This window comes from Cimex lectularius, unplaced genomic scaffold, assembly GCF_000648675.2.
Source record: "Cimex lectularius strain Harlan isolate CLEC.00 unplaced genomic scaffold, Clec_2.1 scaffold39, whole genome shotgun sequence".
NCBI classification, from domain to species: Eukaryota; Metazoa; Arthropoda; class Insecta; order Hemiptera; family Cimicidae; genus Cimex; species Cimex lectularius.
Window position 1 is genome coordinate 1,884,920 of NW_019392653.1, and position 24,058 is coordinate 1,908,977.

General features: G+C 33.7%; 2 protein-coding genes across 2 annotated transcripts in view; one reads left to right on the forward strand and one right to left on the reverse strand.

Annotated features, from left to right (window-relative positions):
- Window positions 1–430: 430 nt before the first annotated feature.
- LOC106661177 lies at window positions 431–4,139 on the reverse strand. The gene is made up of 4 exons (XM_014384421.1): window positions 3,950–4,139; window positions 1,204–1,256; window positions 954–1,133; window positions 431–895 (listed from the first exon to the last, which is right to left on the reverse strand). Exons 1-4 carry the CDS (start codon window positions 4,035–4,037, stop codon window positions 446–448), a joined length of 771 nt encoding a protein of 256 aa, XP_014239907.1. The 5' UTR covers window positions 4,038–4,139; the 3' UTR covers window positions 431–445.
- A 13,910-nt stretch (window positions 4,140–18,049) lies between these two features.
- LOC106661086 overlaps window positions 18,050–24,058 on the forward strand; it is a 70,882-nt gene continuing 64,873 nt past the window's right edge. The window contains exon 1 of the mRNA XM_014384237.2: window positions 18,050–18,162. Within this exon, the coding sequence (XP_014239723.1) occupies window positions 18,094–18,162 (69 nt within the window). The 5' untranslated portion in view covers window positions 18,050–18,093. The remainder of the gene's footprint in view (window positions 18,163–24,058) is intronic.

Here is a 24,058-nt window from a genome sequence, read left to right on the forward strand (position 1 = left end):
AATACTGTGAAACAAAGGGACTCCTCTGTTCAGGGGACATCTCCGTTTACAGGACAGCCACAGATGTACGATGCAGATGGAAGACTAACTTTTTATGTATTTAAAACCTCTACTTAGGGGACACTCTAAAAGACGTCTACCTACTTACATATCAAAATAAATGCATTTGTAGTAGATTAATTTATTTTTTGTAAATAAATTATTTATCTATCTATTTCTCAGTCAACTGGTGGCAAACTCTTCTACACAGAATCCTCTCCCATACTGCGATGATTCTAATTACTTCTTCGCTAATGTAAGAAAGATAATTCACATTGTGAAAAGCTGAAAATATTGTGTGTTGTGTAATCATTCAAATGTTCATATAAAATTAATATTTTCTTATATAAGAAAATAATTTATTCAACACACACACAAATAATATATTTTTTTAAAGAATCTATTTTTAGATAATGCCATTCTGTCTATTATTCAGTTTAGAAACATCCATATTTGGTACTGCTAGTAAATATTTGGCTTCATTCATTGGCCAAAAGTTCTGGTTTCTTAAAGCGCCTTGTGATGGTAAACTCTGATATGCTATGGGATCGTCCTGTTGGAAATCACTGGAGTTGACAGGAAAAAGATCTTGCGTTGGTGCCAGATTAGCTTGAACCAACACCATCTCCGAAGAAAGTGCGTCGGCACGTTGTTTTGCCGTTAACATTAGTTGGTCGTGTGCTGTGAGCTGAAGCTGCGTAGTGTGAGCTCGCAGGGCAGCTTGTGCAGCAGCTTCCTGGGCATTCTGCAATTCCATGCTCAGCGTCCTTACATCGTCAGTCGCTTTTTCTAAAGCTTGTGAAGCTTCTAAAGCTTCTTGCTGTGCTTTCACAACTTCATTCATTTCCATTTTGACCTAGCGGGAAATACACATAATGTATTGTTTTCCTTTTAAATATACTTGAAGTCTATACAGTATTTTCTGCTTGGTATATCTGTTGCAATAATGATTGTAGAGCTGCTTGTTTGTCTAAAGCAATTGAATTATGTTCATATGACTCTGGATACACTTGCCCATTCAGTACAAAATTATCCCCTTGCGCCTGCCGTTTGCCTGATTTGTCTCGATGAAGCCATTTTGAATCCCATGGAGTCTGTTTTTGCAGTGTGAAAAACTCCTTTATAAATAGTAAAATTAGACATAAAAACATTGAATGTACTTACCAGTAAATATGCTGGTTGAATATTTTCACTTGACCAAGCACCAGTAATTAAATCTTTGAATATAAAATAGTTTTATAAATTTTTCAAATTTTTTTGGAATTAAAATAACTTAAGTAAAAATTCTATTAAACATTTTTTTATTTATTAAAAATTTAAAAAAGGCACAAGTGATTTTATTGTCTTTATGAATTTTATATTTAAGATTATAAAAGTGGAGAAGTAATTCATTACAATTACACTTTTATCACAATGCAATTCACTTTTCTCACTAGGGACATTAGACGTCTTAAAAGGATTGTAGGGAAGGATTTGGGATGAAAGGTGTTGGACCAGAAGGTTGGAATGAGGCTCCAGGTTTTTAGGAAAATTGGGAATTGAAGATTTGTGTGGAAATAAAGCAATTAGCTTCACTGATTGTTTGAATGCTTTTGAACTGGAGCGAGTGAATTTTTTCGGCGTTGGAACAGTTGGTCGAACCCCATAGTTCAATTCTGTACATTCAGATTGGATGTAGTAATGATGTGTAGATGAGGTATTTGGTTGGTAGTGAAACTTTTGGTCTTTTGCCTTTTGAGTAGTTTGTATCGATCTTTTGAGTTTAGTGTGGTGCTCGAGTAAGTCTTTTGTCAATGTAATAATGTACACATATGTTACATTTCTATTTTTGTGAGATTTCCTGTTGAAGTCTGTGGGGTGAGGAACTTTGCTCATTTCGGTTATTTTAATCTGTAAGGCATGCTTATATTAAACATTTTTTATTTATTAAAAAGTTAAAATAGCGCTAGAGTGCACGTGTAATTTTATTGTCATTATGAATTGTATATTATAAGATTATAAAAGTGGAGAAGTAATTCGTTAATTTCTTTCCTCTTGTTTTCAGTAGTGGGTTTATTACAGTCTGACAGGACAAAAGAGCGAGGATGGTATGGGGAAATGCCAACACTACATTTTTTTTTAATTTTCTCCTGCAGTGTGTGAGGTGATAAACCTCTAATTTGATCCTTACCGATCATCTTCAACCAAAACTGAGTATGGGGTTTTAAGAAAATCTTTTATTGATGTAAAATCCTAAACAGCAGGTGATATTAGTTATTAAGTTCACTAGTTTCGTGGTGCGCTTGACCAATTAATATCTTACAATTATTGGTCGATCCACTCGGACACTAACTTCCCATCTCAACGAGCCGAAGATCGTGGGTTTGAATCCGCTCTGCCATTGACTTTTTATCTCAACTGAAAACCTTAAATAATTGTAAGATATTAACTGGTCAAGCGGACCACGAAACTAGTGAATTTAATAAGTTTAAAATGAAGTATACTTCACTAAAGCTCTCCGTGGCCATTTCATTTGTCGCCGAGAATCAAATTGATTACATGAAATTTGAAAAATGGCAAAAAGGAGGGAAAATTCGAAAGGTGTCGTTGAGATGGGAAGTTAGTGTCCGAGTGGATCGAGGTCACGATAGCTCAAGTGGTAGAGCAGCGGCGTATCAAGCCAAAGATCGTGGGTTCGAATCCCGCTCGTGCCATTGACTTTTTTATCTCAACTGAAAACCTTAAATAATTGTTAGTTATTAAGGGAGGGACAAAGTTGGAGAGAATTTGAGAAAAAATGATATGTTGGAGGGTAACGGAGAGATGATGCTGAAAGTTTCTGATGGCCACTACTAAGTCTATTATAAATGGGTGGTAGTATTGTCTACATATGTGAGAGGTATTGTATCGATTGATAGGAACGACAGTGTATACTGAATAGAGTATAGGGCCAAAGAAGTTGCCTTGTGGAGCCTTTTCTTTGTTATAGTGAACGGGGGGTATTTACTGATTTGTACTTGAAATTATCTATCAGACAGGTAGTATTTTAAGACAAGGTAATAAGTGAATGGAAAGAGCCCTATATTCAAGAATAAAAACATATAGTTGTAGATTGGATCAACAATACTTGAATAATATTAGTAAAGTAAGTAAAATAATTCTTGTTGTATAGGAGGGATTAACATCTAATTGCCCATTGGGTATGGCAAGGGGTCAAATCACTTTACAATACAATTTTTCATACTATAATCAATTAAAAACCATGGGCTCTGCCAGGATTTGTACCCAGAATCGCTAACATGGCAATTTCAGTCAGACAACTTAACCACTTCACACCAACAGCCAAGGCCACCTCAATCCCCTTTTAAACACTAATACTTTATCGGGATTGTTAGGAATGCCTGCCATGTATACTGAATAGAGAAGGGGACTAAAAATGTTGCCTAGCAGAACTCCTGTAGTAGGTGGGTGAAAAGGACCTTTTAAACACAAAATGTTTAACTATGAAATTAAGAAAAACAGATTTTATCTTATTTTAAAGTTAGCACATTATTCGTGTTTCATTCATTCTCATACATTTAATAATACAAAAAAATATCTTGTGTTAAGTGGAAAAAGAGAGAACTTGCCAATGTTTTTATTAGGATCATTGCTTCAACAAGTTATCAATTATTCATGATTTATATCATCAATTATTTATATTTTTCAATTTCTCAAATTTTGATATGATACTGTTCTCTCTAAATGCACTCATAATTCATGAAAAACACATCTGTCCCACATAGTACCCATCAGTGCACTTTAAAAAAACTCATATGTTTATTTTGGGAAACAATTGTGAATTCTATAATAAATATTAAACTTTGAGAAGGGCGAGTAATCTATGCTTGTTAAGGGTCAAAAGATGAAAAAGAAATAGTAAAAGGTATACCTGCCATTATGACAAATTCAATGAGCACGACTCTACCAAAATTGTCCGCAATTTGGTTTTTGATAAAATCACTAGTAGTACATCGCATCCCACCTAGATCTGAGATGTAACTTTACGTATATCTAAACTGAAATGTTCAATAAACAGATGTACCCACATCTGGCTGAAGTGACTATTTTAAAAATATTTGTTGAAGCTTATTTTTCTTTAGAGCTTTCGATGAATTTATTCCAGACTGGCTGCTGTAATGAAGGGTCAATGTAGGCATTTTAAAATTATGAATAACTATTTTAATTTTTATTTTATCTTATTGTAAAGTCTAAAGGAAGTCCTATCGTTTATAATTGGTATGAAAAAATTCTGTTTTCCAAGAGCTTATATGGCAAAAACACTTTTTATACAAAAATATGAATAGTTAATGGATATTCTCCATAATTTAAGACACTTTTTAATCCTAAATTCAATATTTGTGCTGCAAGTCTTACATAAATCTTATGTACTTCAATAGTTAGCATTATAATGCAAGTGTTTAACATTATTTTATAAAAAACAACAAATTTTTATTGAATTATATGTGCTTGCATTTATACGATGTTCTGGTAGTAATTTATACACGTAGACTCAGCAACTTTTTTTAGTAAATTTAACAATATTCTACATAAAAAGGTATTGCTTATTTATGGTGTTTTATGTAATGAAATGGCCTTGTTTTGAGTGGTAGGATTTGTGGTAACACATACCTTTGTAAATATTCCAATTCTGACAGACAGTTGGAAAATTAAAGTATAAATATGTATTAAAGTAAGTATGCTTGGAAAATTAAACAATAAGAAGAATAGACTAACGCTAGATGGCGTAAGTATCTCCATTTCAAGCAGGTTGAAAACGTAATATGACGGACGGGTAAACATATAAGCTTTTGGTGGGTTTAAGGCAACACAAGAGTAGATGAGCTGGCCAAAGAAGATCTAGAAATAAAGATAGCTCTAGGAAAAATTAACGTGTTAAAAAACAAAAAATATGGACCAAGCTAATAGCTGAGAGCCTAAGGGTGAACTATATAAATATAACTGTGGCAAAGGGATATGCATTTTAATGGTTTATGACACAAGGGATGCTGTCATCGCTTTTTACGCACAATTTGTAGGGAGGACAGGCCTTGCGTTCTGCAATGCGTATTTATTTTTGGGTTGAAAGATTCACCATTTTGTGAAAGATGATTTTCTCTGAAATTTGAAGTACAGAAAAGAAACCTAAGACCAGCTTGTCAGACATAATCATTTAATTGCAATAGTATTTTGAGCTTTAAGGATTATGAAATTTACAAATGTTTATACAAATCTATTTTTTAAAAATCGGCAGATTTGAGCTTATATAAATCACTGATCAGTAATGAACAAGTTTAAATTGTCAACAGTTTTCATTTCGTTTGGGACAGAAAAGATCCGGGTAAATTTTTAGAAAGTGATTTCCATGTCATCAGACTTTAACATTACTTAGTAAAATATGTTATGAGTCATGAATTTTGATGAAAGTTTATTGACAATTAAGGGAACATTTCTTAAGTAAATAATACCGTAATTCGTGTTTTATATGGGATCAAAGGTCAGAGTGAACCCTAGTAAAATAGCAAAATAAGGCAACCCAACAGAATCTGATGTACTTTATGCATCTATTTAAGCGCTAAATATATGTGTATTGTTGCTAAAGGTGTCAATATTAAATTAGATTTAGCATATTAAAAAAAAAACGGGATGATTTATACTATTTGTAAGTTGAATTTACAATTAGATTGAAACATAAAGGTTATTTATCATTTTTGAAATTTCAGTGTTGAAACATTGAATTTCAGTGTTCAACAAACAAAATCCGTTTTTTAGAGTAAGATAAATTTGTTTTTTAAAGTGCCGAGCCGACTTTGGGCTTTTGAATGGTCTCAATTGAGCCGACTTGAGTCTCCGTGGAGAATAGTTGGTTGCTCCGACAATTTAACGGTCAATTAAACCTAGGACAGAGCCAAATGATGTATTATGGATTCCAATTAAGGGATTTATTGTTCGTTTATTTTTACCGACTGTTACGACACTCAGATTAATGACATGTTCACAAGCGACGCCGGTGACTCCTCACTCAAGAAACTGCGTCCGATATCAGTATAAAGTTGTAAATTGATGCTTCAGTCCTGTTTTTTCTGACTGGTTTTCGGAACCTGTGTTGAATCGTAATGATGAGTTTCACCGCAACGTAACCTCTGGTATTAAAATTTGTTTCCTTTTTGAATAACATAAATAAATAAAAAATTAAAGCCTCGTTTTGCCTCAGCTTGAATATTACATATGAACTAACACACGAATATGGAGTGGTAAACTGAAAATTTTAAGGTACCAAAAAAAATTGATTCCACACCATAATTGTTTACTTTTGCGATATGATATGGTAAAGAAAGTATTAAATTTTCAAAAAAAAATTTAAGAAAACAATTAGGCGTTCTGAAAATACAAACCTTAAAACATCTCTATCTATAAGTGACAAATGATTTATCTAGCTTGATCGCCTTGCTTTCTTTTGTTTTCCCTTCAATTTTATTTTTCTATAAAAAGAACATTAATATTAGTCGAAATGTTGGAAAACAAATACATGAAGTAACACGAAACATGGCGAGGTACCTACAACTGCTTATTGGAAGCTCTCATATTCGGGCTAGTGATACATGAAATTCATAGTAGAAATGATAAAGTGAGTGTGGTGTTCAATCCTTTTTAAAAAGATAGTTCCTACTCACAGTAAGTTATTTTGCAACGATCCGGATTTCGAGCCTTTTAGCAATCCTTTTTTAAAAAGGATTGAAATTCATAGTGTAAGAAGAACTTGATAACATGATAGGCCAAGAACGAGGCAAATAATAGCCAAAAGGTCATCAAGCATATAGCAAGGTGTAAGAGAGACTTCGAACATACATACTTGGATATAGGGATTACCACAATGAATTTGCTATTTTCCTACATGAATCATGAGTTTTAATGTTGAGGTTAAAAATTATCCACTTATGATAGTTTGAAAGAAAATTCACCAAAACATACCAAAATTATTTAGTGATAGAATAAATTTCACTAACAATTTATTATCTGGTTTTGCTCTTAATGGCGCATTAAGAGCAAACCAGATAAAAAATAATGTTAATTAAATTTTAATATAAAATATTAATTATTTAATTCAGAGCGGGTGTCAATGAATTTTTTCTCTCTATAACGCCCGTAATGCCACAATCATAAATTGAAATCAAATCTGCTGGTTGTATATAATACATGTACAGTTGTACATAATAATATAAGAAGTAAAAAAAAATGAAATAACAAAAACCGAGAAATGCGACACGATATCACAAATTGTTTTCTGAATTTAATTGTTATTTTATTATTGTTTTTATTATATTGTATCTGTATTCCATTAAAAGTTGAAATGCCTATAAAAATAGTGCGAAATGCATTCTTGTTAAAACAGTAAAATTCAAATACAAATAAGTTTAATAGTTTCTAGGGCAACTTATGTATGCACTATTTTTAAACTACTAGTCTGCTGCCTTGGTGCAACTGTCTGCTGACTTTTTTTGTGTCCTGACCATTTTTTTGTCTTTGTCGGTGTCTGCCAGTTTTTCTACTTTCCTACGTATGGTAGGACGGTGTGCACACCGTTCGCATTGGACACAAGCGAAATTCCCAGAAACAGAAGTCGCCTCTCCGTGCTTATTACCTTGAGGTTGTACCGTTTGGTTCAGGTACTGTCCAGTGAATGGAAAAAACTTACAGCTTGCATTAATGGATAACAAGCACTGGTACTACAAATAAAATCATAAAGCGGCTTCTAAAATAAGACGTAATAGTATGTCTATCTTTCTGTCTGTATATATATAAAATTTAAGCTGACTAACAGCTTATTTTCTCAGTTAACCAGGAGGTTAAACTGTACAGTGCTGTAACACGAAAGCACCTCTGCATATCGTTTCGCGTTGGAAACAAACTAGACTCTTAGGAACGGAAGCTGCCTTTCCCTGCTTATAACCCTGAAGTCGTGCCTCTTATAACTCTGCTTATAACTCTGAGTTTTCTAGTGAATGGGACCTTCTTTTATCATGGCACTTGATTTACGGGATAACAAGGAAAAATCTGTCTTTAATTTTTTACTTTATTTTTACTTCATTAAATTCACTAATTTCGTGGTCCGCTTGACCAATTAAATCATTACAATTAATTAAGGTTTTTAGTTGAGATGAAAATGGCAAAAGTAGGGAAAACTCATAAGATGGGGTTGAGATTGGGAGTTGATGTCCGAGTGGATCGAGGTCACGATAGCTCAGGTGGTAGAGCAGCGGCGTATCTAGCCGAAGGTCGTGGGTTCGAATCCCTCTCGTGCTATTAGCTTTTTTTCATCTCAACTAAAAACCTTAATTAATTGTTTATTACTCTTACTTTTTTTGGTATAGTTATTTTTTGTGTGTGGTGTTTAGTGACCATTAGTCAATGATTATTCGGAGATCGTGAGATGCGGTCTGGTGTGACGTAGGTTTTAGAAAACATTTTCTTTATCGTGCCAACGTTTCGATCTTTATTGAGATCATCTTCAGTGCTCAAAGGGTTTGTTTTCCGTGTAGATGTGTCATTCTTGTCTGTCGTGTTGAGAGTACCAGTGCGATATTATATTATAATTTTTTTATTTATGTTTTTTATACGAGGGTATTTCAACTATGATGTCATATCAACCCTAGGGGGTGCAAGTGATTTTGCCTATCAGACGTATTTGAGCATTTAGCCAGTTCAGCCATTCCCCTGAACTTTTCTCTGTGTTTATGCCCTTTTTTGTGGTTCTAATGGCTGTTGAAATGCCCAAACGCACCTGGCAACGAGATAGACAGGCCAGATTTTCGAAGACGATGAAGATACAGTTTTGTCACTTTACCATAATAGTTTTACTGTTAGCTAAAAAAAATCATGTCTTCTTTACAAGGGCATTTGTGGCATAATCACCGCGATAATTCCGTTACATGAATTATGACCGTCATGAAATGATCCCGAGGGATGGAACGATGACGTTTTGTTCGGGCTGAACCAATATTTCCCGGCGCAGATTCCATAACGAGTAATACAAACAAACGAACGGCGCTATGGGCTACGGTCAATGAGGAACAAAAGATTATTTCACTGGATGGCTGCGCAAGACCGCGTGGGCGTATTGCTAAGGAGCGTGTCTTTTCAGCACGCGTAAACTTCATTATAGAAGCCTCTTTCATAGCGGAATTACTGGCCAACAAGTTTAACTGTCTGCCTAGGGTCGGTGTTATGCCAGTTTGGAAGGAAAATAGGGTTATTATGACCCTATTTGGTCGATGTGGCCGTGTGGATGTTGAAATTTGACCGGACGGTCCATAATCGGAAAAACCCTTCTTGGAAATTTTCCTACGGTTGTGTTTCATCACTCATAAAGTCAAAATGTAATAATGCTTTTCAATCAAATATAGTTAGTATGCGTGTTAAAAATACGTTTCCTGTTCGCTATCTTATTCAGCGGATGCAAAACACGCTTGGAAATGACATAAACATAACGAACAAAACGGACACAAAAGAAAGTCGCATAAAATTCTGAAAAAGCACAATAAAATGTCACATTTTAAACAAATGGAGAAAGGTCATCTTAACCTTTCACCGACAAACGGTCGCCCTTTCCCTGATATTTCTTTAAAACAAGTAACTACATAAAGTTGAGCTAATGGTCGGATAAATCTGTCGACTTAAAACCAGGTGGCATGATAATGAAAGTTGGATAGCGTCAAAGGAGATCAATGGTAAAAATAGATAACCAGTTTTGTAGTTTGATGATGGAAGATATTTCAGTTTTGTTTTGATCAAAATAGAGAACATAATTATTCAAGAATATATTTCAATTTCATTAAAAAACACAAAATCCTTGTAGTGACTACAGATGTTGCTGTCCGTATTTATCAAAAATCTTTTATGTTCTGCCGCTTGATTTATTTCAACGCTTCAACGTATTTCGGCTTGATTTTTGACCAATCGGCTATATTGTATTGTGTATTATAAAGTCTTTCCTTCTTTTTTCCAATGATTGGAGCACGATATGCGTCCTCCACCTTCCGGTTTCCTGGCCACTTCGGTGCTTGGTGGCCTTCTTCGTGGGCGTAAGTTGTGTTCAACGATCCGTATTTCGAGTTTATAGCTTATCAGGTTGAAGGAGTTCTACAAGCTGATGATGAGGTGATAAGCCTGAGCCGTTGAAAACAACTTATTGTGACTAGGAACTATCTTTTTAAAAAGATTGAAAAAGCACACCATCTCCACCATTTATAATTTCGATGGTTCCCTTCTGCTTATTGTAAACTCTGATTGTGGACCCCCCCAATAAATAGTCAATTAAAATAAAGATCAATAATTTAAATAATAATAATTCCGAGGTCCCGGGTTCGAATCCAGCGGCCCTGCATTCGAACCCGACATACTTACAAATGGGCTTTTTTTCAAAAACACCGGCACCCCGAGGGTTGATATGCAGCTCTGCTATTGAGAACCCTCGTAAAAAAAAGAAAAAGATAATTCGGTAATAATTTAAAATAATTGTTAACCCCAAAAAAATCTTTTTTCTATATGTTTCTTTATTCCACTACCACTGCATATCCTACATTTTAATCATATTTGCTATCAACAGTGTAAATAATTCACTAGTTTTCGTGGTCCGCAGGACCAATTAATATCTTTCAATTAATTAAGGTTTTTGGTTGAGATAAAAAAAGTCAATGTCACGAGTGGGATTCGAACCCACGACCTTCGGCTACCACCTCAAGTGGTAGAGTAGCGGCGAATCTAGCCGAAGGTCGTGGGTTCGAATCCCACTCGTGACATTGACTTTTTTATCTCAACCAAAAACCTTAATTAATTGGAAGTGTAAATAATGTTTGTCTAATTTTCATGCATGCTTGAGGATTATAGTTTGTCTCAACCTCAATATTCACATTAATTTTTAATTAAATTGAATCTTCATCATCCAAAATGCATACGTATAATCAAAAATTTTTTTAAGAGGCCCCTTTTCTGTACACTTCTATCTTGACGTACTATATCGGGTCATAAAATAACCCATAAACAATTAAAAAAATACACGCACCATTTTGTTCTACTGCCTGTTGTAATTTTAAAGTTTTCTCTTCCCAGAAATTCTCAGGTCTTTCAGCGATGAACTTCTCGGTGTGTTTTCTGCAGTCCAAAATGAAATAAGGTTTTTCCCATTAATAGATTTTCAGAGGACGGTATAAAAATCAGAAGGGGCAATGTCAGTCCGAAGTTGGGTGGAGCACATCCCAGCCAAGGTCCAAAAATTTCCACCCACTTTTCATACCCAGTAAAATTGGGTTTCGTTGAATTTGGGGAATAATTCGTCAGGGTATTTTTTCATTTTCAAACTTTAAACAAAGACAAGAACGCGAAAAAAAAGTTGCCTCTCCCTACTTCAGATGACTGAAGATTGAAAATTGTTTTCATTTTACGTCATACTCTATGTTACACCTTAGCTTATTATTGATTTTTGTTTTAATCTTTAGGCTGAATTACCTTAAAAAATCACAACAAATAAACATTGTTATTAAATATTCCGACCTCGAGGTGTTAAATAACCAAAATAATTGTTTGAAATCATGAAAATCGGGTTGTTTCTTTGACGGCTGTACACTCAATGTCACCCAAATAAAGTCATAATTGAAAAAAAAATCTATTAAATAACAACATTTCAGTAGACAATATAACAAGTGTATATTTTACTTGAAAATCCTATAACGTAGGTATTTTTGAAATTGTATCGCGTGGAAACACTCAATTTCTTTCTTGGTCCCGTCATTTTCCGTCAAAGTTCCTCGCATTAAAATGGCTCAATTGAAACCAGCTCCTTTCCCATGGACGAGATAAAGGATAGGCATTAAATAGTCAATGGTGATATTTGAAAAAATTGAACCTTCTCGAGGGTTCATCGGTCCTGGATAACTCAACGGAAGACAATCATGTCTGGAAAATGAGCAGGTTGAACGTCTGAGAACATGTTGATTGCTCCTTTAAAATTACGAAAGTTTGTTTCTTCAAAGTAATTGTTCTCTTGCAATTCAATGTAGGTATACTGTCACAATACGAATCCGAGTCAATGTGGAGATCGAGGTCGTTGTAATTATTCAAAATCCGAGAACTAGTACGGATATTTTTTTAAAAATATTCACGCTATATAAAGCTGAAATGAATGAAATGAACAAACATAAATTTTTAAATATTTGTTTGTAATTTCGTCTTTACTGGCCTTAAGCTGAAGAGATCTCACATTTTTTTAAAATTTTAAAAGCAATTTCTGAAGTAAATTAAAATAACAATGTTGTTATGTCTAATTTTTAAATAATTTTAGTGAAATCAAAGTAAATCCTTTAAGATAAAAGACTTGATTAAGTATGGAGGATTCGAGAAACCGAACGGTCAAAGTTTTAATCACGGGTCAGAGAAAGTAACTTGTGCTTTGTTTTTAAAGTAGACTTCCCTTCAATTACCTTTTAGGCGTCGGAGAATCAAACCACAAATCGTTTTATGATTTTGAACTTTTCCTTAACCCACACGGGACGGATTCAAAGTTTCGAAATATTTACGATTTATACGTCAGTTTTCTATTTTTCCTAGTTTTTCCGGAAAGTTCAAAGCTCGCTGGAACGGTTTAGCGCGGGTCACGGCGTCACGAGTCATTGCGCAATGACCGCATACGTGATGGAAGAGGATCAGCGATCGGAGGGATCAGATGTGGGAAAAAGGGGGCCGCAACGGTGGTTCAAGTCCTAGGCAACAAAGAGATCGGGTTCGCACATTAATTTCCCGGACATTATGTGCAACAAGTTCCTTTCCACTTATACAATTCGGTTTTGGAATTTTTCAAACGCTCCGTAACTGGAAGTTAGTGTCAGTGTTATTAGAGACACCGGCTAATATCGATGGTCAGATGATCGACTATCATCATCATGTGTCTATTCCAGGGTATCACTTTACACACCACACAGTACAGACACCAGGAAAAAAAATGAACACACCCACAAAATAAGTCACTGAACATACCAAAAGTTAGATAGATGAGAGATTATTTTTGAACTAATAGGTATTGTAAAAGACAGTCATATTAGAAAAAATTCATAACTCTCTGCACAATTTTTCAATAGAGCAGATTAAACAAATAATCATGCTATTAAATAGTGGTTGACTATGTTGCGAAAAATTTGAAAAGTTTTAGGATAGTCAAATTTTCGTAAAGGAAAACCCAGCTAAAGCTCAATGTAAGCTCAACATAACTCAGCTGTATTAAATTACACCTATGAAGAATAATAAATGAATGCTATAACCACGTAACCAATCAACCTGCACCCCTATAATTTTTTTTTACGAGGGTTCGCAAACAGCATAGGTTATTTCAACTCTCGGGATGCAGGTGTTTTTGCAAAAAAGGCAATTTGTAAGCGTGTTGGGTTGGAATGCAGGGCCGCTGGATTCGAACCCGGGACCTTCACTTTACAGTGATGAGCACCGTGTCAACGCCTAAACCATTGCGGCCACAGACGCTCCTATACAGTATTGTAAGCTCAACTCTGTATTTCACGAATAAAATCAGTTATCCTATTAAAAAAAAAATATATTAAGGAAATGTTAATATATGATTTATAGATTCTGCTAATTTCGGTGTGCTTATTTCTGAAAAACGCGTTTTGATTTTTCTTTATCTTCAATGTGTGATATTTTATATATGTTTCAATTTGTGTGATATTTTTATGTGTTAATTAGTATAATCTCATTTATAGTTGTTGAAAGCCAAAACTCACCACTGAAGATGACGAAAAGCAATTAGTATACCGGCCGAACTATAGGTTCAACACCCCGCACACCTCAAGAGACAAGAAGAAATCTTACAATTTAAAACTATGTCGTTGAGTTTATTCTTCCTGTTTGACAAAACGTGGGATGAAGAAAAATCCTGCCATTTTCTGGTCGGCTTAATACAGTCCCTTGTACATACAAAACGATTAACCAATTTATCCGCAAATTCATCTCGTTAAAATACTTTTTTAGAAATTGTATATGATGTACTTTTGAAAATATTTACAATTTGTTACATTAACAATAATTTAGGATTCCCTAAACGACCAAGCACATGGTTATCACCTCATAGACTTCAAGAAGATATAAAAAAATATTAGGATTTTTCTTTGGCAAATTCAGGTTTTAGTTTATGGCCTTACATATCCAACAAATATACCAATATTGAACTTTTCCCCATGATTCTGACAATTTTATTATGCCAATAAACTCCGAAGATTTTTCAGCATCTGGAATGCTTTACATATTTTACTGGCCACAAAGTGTTTTTAATAGTGGCCTAAACAGGTTGGTTTTTCTAATAAACCAACTATTTTATTTAGGAAAACGATTCGAAGGCTTTCTTACTTATTGGAACCAAGCTGGATTTGATTTTGCTGAACGGCAACAAATTCACAATGTGGTGACATGCCCGGTGAATGAAATCACTCAAGATTGGCTCTTTGTACATATATATGTAATTTTAAATTCGAGCTACAGGTCACATCGCAGACTTCAAGAAGCACTCTTATAACGCATAATTTATACAAAGCAGTTTTTTCCAGGTTAATACTCTTTCCATCGAACGCCTAGACATTTACGTCAGTAATATTTTCATACATGGCGAATTTTAACAGGTATTTCCATGTACTTTTCGGTACAAAGGCCGATTCGATGTGGGAGGTGTTTTTCTTAAGGAAACCCCCGGGGTTCCATCTGGGCCAGCCGTGAAAGTCCGGCCTGAACTGTATTGTAATCGCGAGCCAAAAACCGTCATGTTATAATTTAGACCTGTCTTGTCCCAAGGTGACAAGATAGCAAATTGCCTGTAAGGGGATCCCGACAACAAAATAACACTTTCGAATAGCTCGAAAAAAACTATGTGTACCCTCAGATAGGAAATAGTCCTGAGAGAGTGTCTTTTGGAATTAATTTATCTTCAAAGCATGCGTTATTGATCAAATAAAATTAATTGTTTAGCTATGAAATCTCTGTCCTTCTATATTTTAAGTGGTTGGTCTGTTTGTTTCTCCGTGCGTATGTCCGTTTTACAGGTGGAAAAATTAGTGAATCGCCAATACGATTCTGTCGGTTAAGGAGTTCATCGGATGCAATCTTAGGCAATGGGGAAAATAGGGACTAACCTAATCTCCTAGCAGACTTCTTAAATTTGGACGCTTTTATTTAAAATAAGATTTAAAAAATAAAAATAAAACGACTATATCGTTTTGTCCATCAGAGTGTTATCTTACAAGACAAAATATTAAATCATACATTTTGTTGCTAATAGTATTATTTTTACGAGGGTTCGCAATAGCAGAGGTTATATCAACCCTCGGCGTGCCGGTGTTTTTGAGAAAAAAAACCCATTTGTATGTCGGGTTTGCATGCAGGGGCCGCTGGATTCGAACCCTGGACCTTCACCTTACAGTGATGAGCACCATGTCAACGCCTAAACCGTTGCGGCCATCGATGCCCCTGTTAATAGTATTACAATTGATAGTAATCATAGTTTTCAATTTTTTTTTATAACATCTTATTTAATTTTTAAAATTTTTTTAATTTTGCAAGCACAATTTTTTATATAATAAACAGTGCAAATTTTTCTATGTTGTTGGGTTAAAATTGTAGCAAAGAAAGTTAAAAACGCAAGACAAATGGCTTTAGAAGTCTCAAAAGCTTTAGAAAAAGCATGAAAACGATGTTAGACACAGACTGCGAAGAAAGTTCACGGTACTCACAAAAATATGTGCAGTTGTAATGTAATAACGGGTAATTTATTATACGTGTTGTTTGGTTTGAACAATTGAAAAGTACCGATAAATGTTTTTTTAAACTTATAAATGAATAAAAAGATCGGCCACTTTTGGCTTGCTTCTCAGTGGAACAAATTGTAATAATTGACAGCCCAATTCCACCAAGAAATCGACCACAGAGAAAATTTGAAAATGAAACAGAGCATGCTTAAAACTATTTCAACTAAAAACCTTAATTAATTGAAAGATATTAATTCGTCAAGCGGACCACGAAAACTAGTGAATTTATTAAGATAAAATGAAGTATATCTTCACTAAATCTCTCCGTGGCCATTTCATTTGTCGCCGAGAATCAAATAGATTACACGACATTTGAAAAATGGCAAAAAGGAGGGAAAATAGAAAAGGTGGGGTTGAGATGGGAAGTTGGTGTCCGAGTGGATCGAGGTCACGATAGCTCAAGTGGTAGAGCAGCTATGTACCTAGCCGAAGGTCCTGGGTTCGAATCCCGCTCGTGACTTTTTTTCACTGACTTTTTTATCTCAACTAAAAACCTTAATTGATTGAAAGATATTAGTTGGTCAAGCGGACCTGAAAACTAGTTAACTTAAAACCAGCTTTATTTATTTTGTGATGTCCAATACGTTTTTCCGTCCACAAGGTATTTTGACTGAATACGTTCTGCTCATTTTATTTTTTATTTACTACGAATTCTCATTTTTTATCATATCCATTTTTTCCGTAATATTATGGATAGTATGGAGTAATTTCCAAGGCTAAATTGAACAGACCTCAGTTAAACCGTTAAACTTTTTGGATGGACGAAGACGACATTGCTTTTGTAGATTTTTCTTTAAGAAATCTTAGCTTTCATAAAATTGTCCAAATTTAAGAAGGCTGCTAGGTGATAACTTAGATTGTCCCTATTGCCTAGATGTAATAAATTGTACAAACTACGATTTGAAAGATATTAACATATTGGAAAACATGCAATGTATTTCAATAATAATCCTGACAACGTACGTACATTTTTGCGACCTAAAACTGTTTATGTACCAAAAGGTACATTCCTTTCCTTTCCGTCGCGCAGGATTTTTTTTGCTCTCTAATTCCATCATACTCTATTTCTCAGATTGGTCGTCGAATTTTTGTTTGAACTCAATATTTTCAACATGCCATTCTTTGATGCTTTGAGTATTTTATATTTTCTTGTAAGGCGTTTTTGACCAGAACCATATGTTTTACTGCTATACATAGCATAATTGACACGTATATGTTTTCCTCTAAGAAGATCCCGAAGAATCAGTTAAATTATTCAAAAAAGCTAGTTTAAAAATATATTTTTGTTGACGATATTTACGAATAATTTTAAAACAAGAAAATAATTTGTAAACATTATTTAGCAAAAATTGCTAAATTCTAGTTAATCACAAAGTTAAACTTTTAATATTTTTGAAATGAAGTTTCTCTGCTTTGTTCTAAGTTTATCCCTGCCATTACTTCATTTACGACGATACAGCTGGTCGTTCCTGATATCATTGGAATTTTTCCGTTCAATTATAATTAATTGTAATAAAGTTGAAAATGGATGGACGTAATTTTTAATTATACGCAATGTACATTAATGAGCAACTTATTATGTCCATGAGTGATGTGTTACAGTTGAGGTTTTTTGGAACGTTTAGTATTTTGAAGGTTCATTTAAATAAGCGTTTGTTACTTTTAGAAGCAAACAATATTTTCTTTGTATACGGTACGTTCAGAGGCTGACAAAACGAATTAGACAACGTTTTTAACATAATGCCTGTCAATTCCATTCCGACACGGTTTGCTCTAAATACCCCAAGTCAATAATATTAGGACAGCATTGAAAAATGGACCGAGCCTATCCACTATTTCCCATTTTCGAAGGACAAGTGGAGTTTTGGAAACGTCCAGCCTCTTTCGCCAGTTTTCCTTCTCATTACGAGCGGGAGAAAAGGATTGCATAAAAAAAGCGACAGAGACACCGCATCAAAAGTGGTGCGATCCGTATTCTTTTCCAGCAATTGAACGAGGCCGGTCAAAGCGAATTTACCAACCGGAGCTGAATTGTGTAGCATTGTCGGACCCCCGAGTCCTGGAGCTGGAACCCGAGGAACCCCATCGGGCTGGGGGGATTTTCAATTTTCTTGGAGGGGAGCGCCCCTCTACGAAGAGTGTCATCTCCGGAGTTCAGAACTTCTCCGACGCTCCCTTCGAAATGGAGCCCCTGGTGCTTCTTTTGTTGGTGTATACTTCCGCTGCCTCCTCGGATACTTCACATTCAATGGTAATGTACAGTTTTTATATAAAATTTTTACACCAATAAAATTATGCTCACAAGTTCACATGGCCCCTCCAAAAACCACCTAAAAGAGGGTGGTTTAATTGTCAGTACTTTAAAGCTTTTAGACTAAAACCTGGATGATAAAATGATCGAAAATAATATTATTTTTTAACTATCCAATCGTATTATTAAATAAACATCCCTTGGTTCTCAAGACCTCTTAAGGATACCATATTCTGCAAAATTTCTGCAGACATTATTTTAATAGAATGCATTACTCATATTGAGCTGGTTTTATGGCTTTTTAATTTTTAATTGTACTGTACTATTACACTTATAAGTTTCCGTGTTATAACTAGATTTTTCATATTTCAACCTTAGAACTTCCAGTAAAAAAATTTTACTTTAAGACTCCTGATGAAGGGGATATATTCGTACAGTGAAAAAGTTTATTGTTCTGAGTATTTTCTTTCTAATTGGCCTCAACCCTGATCTAGTTTAATGTAAAAGCAAATATTTTATCAAAATCATATTAAATATACATTCTAAGTTTTTCGTGGGTTCACCAATGCCACCCTAAAATTCTTAACAATTGAACAGCTTCAGCTGTTAGTAACCTGACATCATCACCTTCACATTATTAACTTTTGATAAATTTCATCTTAACCCAACAAATTAACGGAAATTACATACTAAATAAACCGACATGGGTCGAAATTGGCACGAATTCAGTCAAAAACGTGTGGAAAAACACGCCTTCAAATAAAAATGCAAATGCCAAATTAATAAAATACACGGCGGGTTTGCTAATAAATGACGAATCCGGGTCGAACAGTGCTCGCATTTGTGGAAACGATTGTTTGAATTTTTTTTCCTAGGCACACGCCTATTACTGCTAATTAAGATGTCAACATCCCAACGAAACCACGGCTGATAGGGGAATTAGCAAAATCCCCTTCCGATATTTATTCAACGCAGATATGAGTAGTTTAATAACTTATTTTTAAATTTCCGTAGCTTGTGGCAATCTCCTTTATTGCCGGCTGGATAACAACCGTGAAGAGAAGCGAGCTTTCATAGCTGTAGCTTCTCTTGAAATTATTTTCGGACCTTAATGTAATTATAGTTATCCTTGCCTCTCTTTGACACACTTTTGTTGATTTTTCTCTCTCTAAAATTCGATCCGTATTGCAAATTTTTGCAATTGATTATTTTATTCTGAGAGATAGAAGGTAAATAGACAATTTTTTTAAAAATATAAAAAACCATTGAGTTGTCTTAACTTTAAAAGACTATTATATTTTTTGACATTAATTGAAACAGTTTTACACCATGTTGGTCTCAGCGCATTAAACAAATGAATGATTTAATGTGTATAAAAAAGGAACTAATTAATAAAGCTTTCGAGCCATAACGATATTTCAACACTTTCTTTTTGCCTAGCCATGTTCTTTGTGCAATTAAGTACCATTAGCTATTACGCATATTTTGAAACACAACTTGAAAAATTAAGAGTTATAAGATTAAAAAAATCAATTTTGTGTAATCAGATATGAAGTAAACGAGCCAGTAAAATATTTGAAATTTTATGAATAATTAGAGGAATACTATGATAGATAATATGAGGAATTAGAGGAATTAGAAATATTTGCTATGCCTCGTTATTTGTCGTTAAATTGAGAAACTGCTTCTCAAACAACATCATCCTAGAAACCCAATCCACAATCCAAAACCATCTATTTGGGTACTCAGCTCGACACTCCACTGTACAACAATGGGTTGAGCTGAAAGTAGCAACACCGGAATATTTTGAGAAATTATGGCACGATAGACGGCTATTTAAATTCCTTAGCAATATTGTCTCATTCAGTTTTGCAAGGATCATGCATTCTCCCCCACCTTCCCAGTAAACGCTGATGTCCCCGAAGGTTGTACCCTAGGTCCTATCTTTTTCTCAATTTACACCCATGATATCTCTACATCGACTGCTACCCTTTTCCCCTCATCCCTGTTCTGTCCACTCCTGCAGAAATTCACATGTCCTTGCTAGAAGATAAAAATAAGCGAGACCTAAATAAATATTTAACTTTTATACTTTGACGAATCACCCGTCTTTCTTTAGGAACTCCTTTCTAACGACGATATTGTACTGACATACGTGGAGCCCTCACTCTAGTCTAGACTAGAAATAAAACGACGATACCTACTACTCGCAATATGCAAAGCTTTACATCTAAGTTAGGGTCGTGGACGAGGGATCAGAACCACTTTATAACATTTCTTCCAACTAAATAAAATTTCAATGGCTATGCGGAGATTGGAACCCAGAACCGATGGTGTGGCAAATTCCACTCGATGGATTTCAATTTTGATACTCATATTCTTTTTCAGAACATTCGGTACTTTTTATATAAGCATCAAAATATAGAATTTGACTGTATTTTATTTTATTACCAATTTTTTAAGGTCATTCAGTTTTTCAAAAAGGGGCCAAAAAATTATCTTAAATCCGTAGCATTTTCTTAAATTCTATTTGGTATATTACAACAAATCTTTTTTTCGTTACTTGTTTTTAGTATAGCTTAGCGAATTTGCAGCTAAAGGGTTTCAAAAATAGTAAATAGTTTTTTTAAGAACAACTTGAAGTTGTGACAAAATTTTGGACGTTTTTTATACAAAAATATTTATTTCCCCGCTCTTAAATGTTTTTGAAAAAATGTTATAGCTACGATTATTTCCTTAATTTTGTCCTATGAAGAATTTCTGAGAAAAACGTGCTTAAAAGAGAAAATATAACTATCAGGAGAAGAGATTTTCTCTAATTTTTCCCGTTGCCAAATTTTCGACATAGAAACTTAAGGTTTGATATACCAGATTAAGTTCTTTTGATTTAAATTTTAGCATTTTTGTTCACTGACATAACTCCTGTCGCCTGTTGCAAGCCCTGTTTTGAGGTGACAGGTGAAAATGTGCATATTGGTTAAATGACTTACTTTTTAGATATTGTTTTCTTATTTAATCCTAAAATTTTTTCTCTGTTTATGTTTTATCTTACTGTATTACCGTACTTTTCGCAAATCAAATTATTATTATTAATTCAATTAATTCATGGCGGTAGTTTATTCTGTGGAAAAAAGTTGTAGTTTAATGTATAAAATATAAATACATATATAAAAAAATTCTTAACTCCCAGGGTCCCAAAACTATTTTGATAGAAACTTTGCTAATTTTGATTTAAACCTTCCTATTTATTTTTCCAATTAATTATGCTTTATATAAGGTTTTTTGTTGAAATGAAAAATAATTAATTGGCATAATTAATACGGTCAATTATGATCATCAATATGGATTAATTTACCTATTTATTTTGACACATTCGGTTTTAAGAGTTGGTCTGGAAGTACAAATATTTTGTGAATAAAATTTGTCTTTACATCGTTGCGATTTTTCAAAATGTTTTGTTATTTAAAAACTTTTTTACTGAAATTTTTTAAACTATATTTATACTTTTAATATGTTCCCTTTTTCCATATGACCCGTCATTTAAGATATTTTTATTAAATAGTAAAATTATTTGTGGAATAATTGAATTTGCACAAAATCTTATTTTCGCACCATAATTTATTTTTAGTGGTACATTTTAATTTTTTTAATTGTTGTTATCGTCAGCATTACTGAATTTTACAACTTTTATAGACATAAATTCAATTACTTATTTTTTTGATATGGTCTGTTTTAACAGATAGCTTTTTTCTATTCTTTCCAATTTTTTCGAATATATTTAAACGTTTTCCAACTTACATTGAACGTTTTCTATTTTAATTTTCAATTTATGTTTAAACCGTTTCCATATGTATTTTATCCGTTTCCAAATTGATTATTTATTTTAGGGTTTTCCTATTTATTTTAAATCTTATGAAAATTGAACAAATTTTAAAATGTTTTTAATAAGTAAAAGCAAAGTAAGAAATGTGAGGAAAAATACAGAATATTACAATATATTACAAAACAGTATAGATACTTAAAATACATAATAATACAATATCTACTTTATTACTTGATCAATTGACCGCTAAAATGTAAATGGATTAATTATTATCATATTATAAACATTATCAAAATAAAAATAAATATTAATTGCTAAATTTAATTTATGTGCTGCAGTTGTTGGTTTGTTATCATTAAAACTTTTCCCCAAGAGTTTTGCCCGTTTCTAAATTTATTTAATTTTTTTCTATCTTAAATACTATTATGTATTTATAGTGATGTTTTAAATTATGTATAAAATTTCGAAATATTATCCTGTGACTAGTTTTGTTTAAGGTTAAATACAGTTTAAATTAATTATTCTTTTTATGCAAGGTCTTGGTCGAGATGAAAAAGTTAGTATCACGAGCGGGATTCGAACCCACGACCCTCATTCGAATCCCGCTCGTGACTCTAACGTTTTCATCTCAAACAAGACTTACAAACAAAGAATAATAATTGCAATAATTAATATGGTCAATTAGACCACTAGACATAAATGGGTTAAATACAGTATTTAATTGTTGAAAAAAACGAAAAATTTATTCTCGGAAGATTTTAATTATTTTTAGAATTATCGTATCTGTACGCACGAAAAAGAAGTAGGTTGAAAACAAACCAGAAACAAACTTATTCAAGAAAATAAAAGCATGTTTTAGGGACAGAGGTTTTGTATTTGCCAATCTAGAGGTTTTGGATTCCGATCTCGGCATATCCTATGGAATTTTAATAAGAATAATACGAAAAAAAGCGTCGGAAAGTGGTTTGATCTCTCATCCGCGACACCCAAGTTGGACGTTTGTTCCTGAATGACAGGAATTACTTCACCTTACTTAGTGACATTTCCTCCTGTTAAGACACTGGGTGAACGAATGTGACAAACGTGCTTTATAACGATCAGGAATGCCTATGACAAATCAATTATCAAAAACTAGGAGGTCTTTTCATAGGCTCTACCATCTTTAAGGGCGGAAAAAATATGCCAACATAATGATATATTTATTAAAATAATAGTACAGTAGCAATAGAGAAGTGGGGAAAAATAAATTAACATCCGTTATCTTCTTCTAGATCGTATGCTATTGGGATTCGTGAGAAACATTCAATCAAGTACAATTCTCAAGTCTATTAGAAAAATAATTAACAACTAATTATTCTTTTTATGTAAGGCCTTGGTTAAGATGAAAAAGCTAGTGGCACGAGTTGGATTCGAACCCACGACGTTCGGATCAATAAAACGCTGCTTAAACCACTTGAGCCATCGTGATTCGATCCATTCAGACACCAACCCCACATCTCAACCTACAACCTTTCGAATTTTCCCTCCTTTTGCCATTTGGTATCCGAGTGGATCGAAGTCACGATAGCTCAAGTGGTTAGTGCAGCGGCGGATTGAGCCGAAGGTCGTGGGTTCGAATCCCGCTCGTGACACTAGCTTTTTCATCTCAGCCAAGACCTTACATAAAAAGAATAATTAATTTAAATAAGCAATTTGGTCAATTAGAGTACTAAACATAAACGTATTAATATAATTTGAATGATTTAGGGCCCGATTTCCTCTACTGTAACTCAATGGGGTATATTCCGTTTGTTACAAAATTATTTTTGGTTGACATCTGGGTCAATGGAAGGGACAAAAACTGGACTTCAGAAATATTTCTTTAAAAGCCGACAAACATTTTCGAAGATGACATAATATGATTGCCTAAAAGACAGTCGGAATTTATCAATAAATACGTAAAATACGTATATTATTAAGGTTAAAAGAAACCAGGTATTCTGAGATAGTTTATTGAAAAGTTATTTTAAAAAAGGAAGATAGTACATCCGCACTAAATCAATGACAAACACGTGGACAGTTTTTATTTCAATA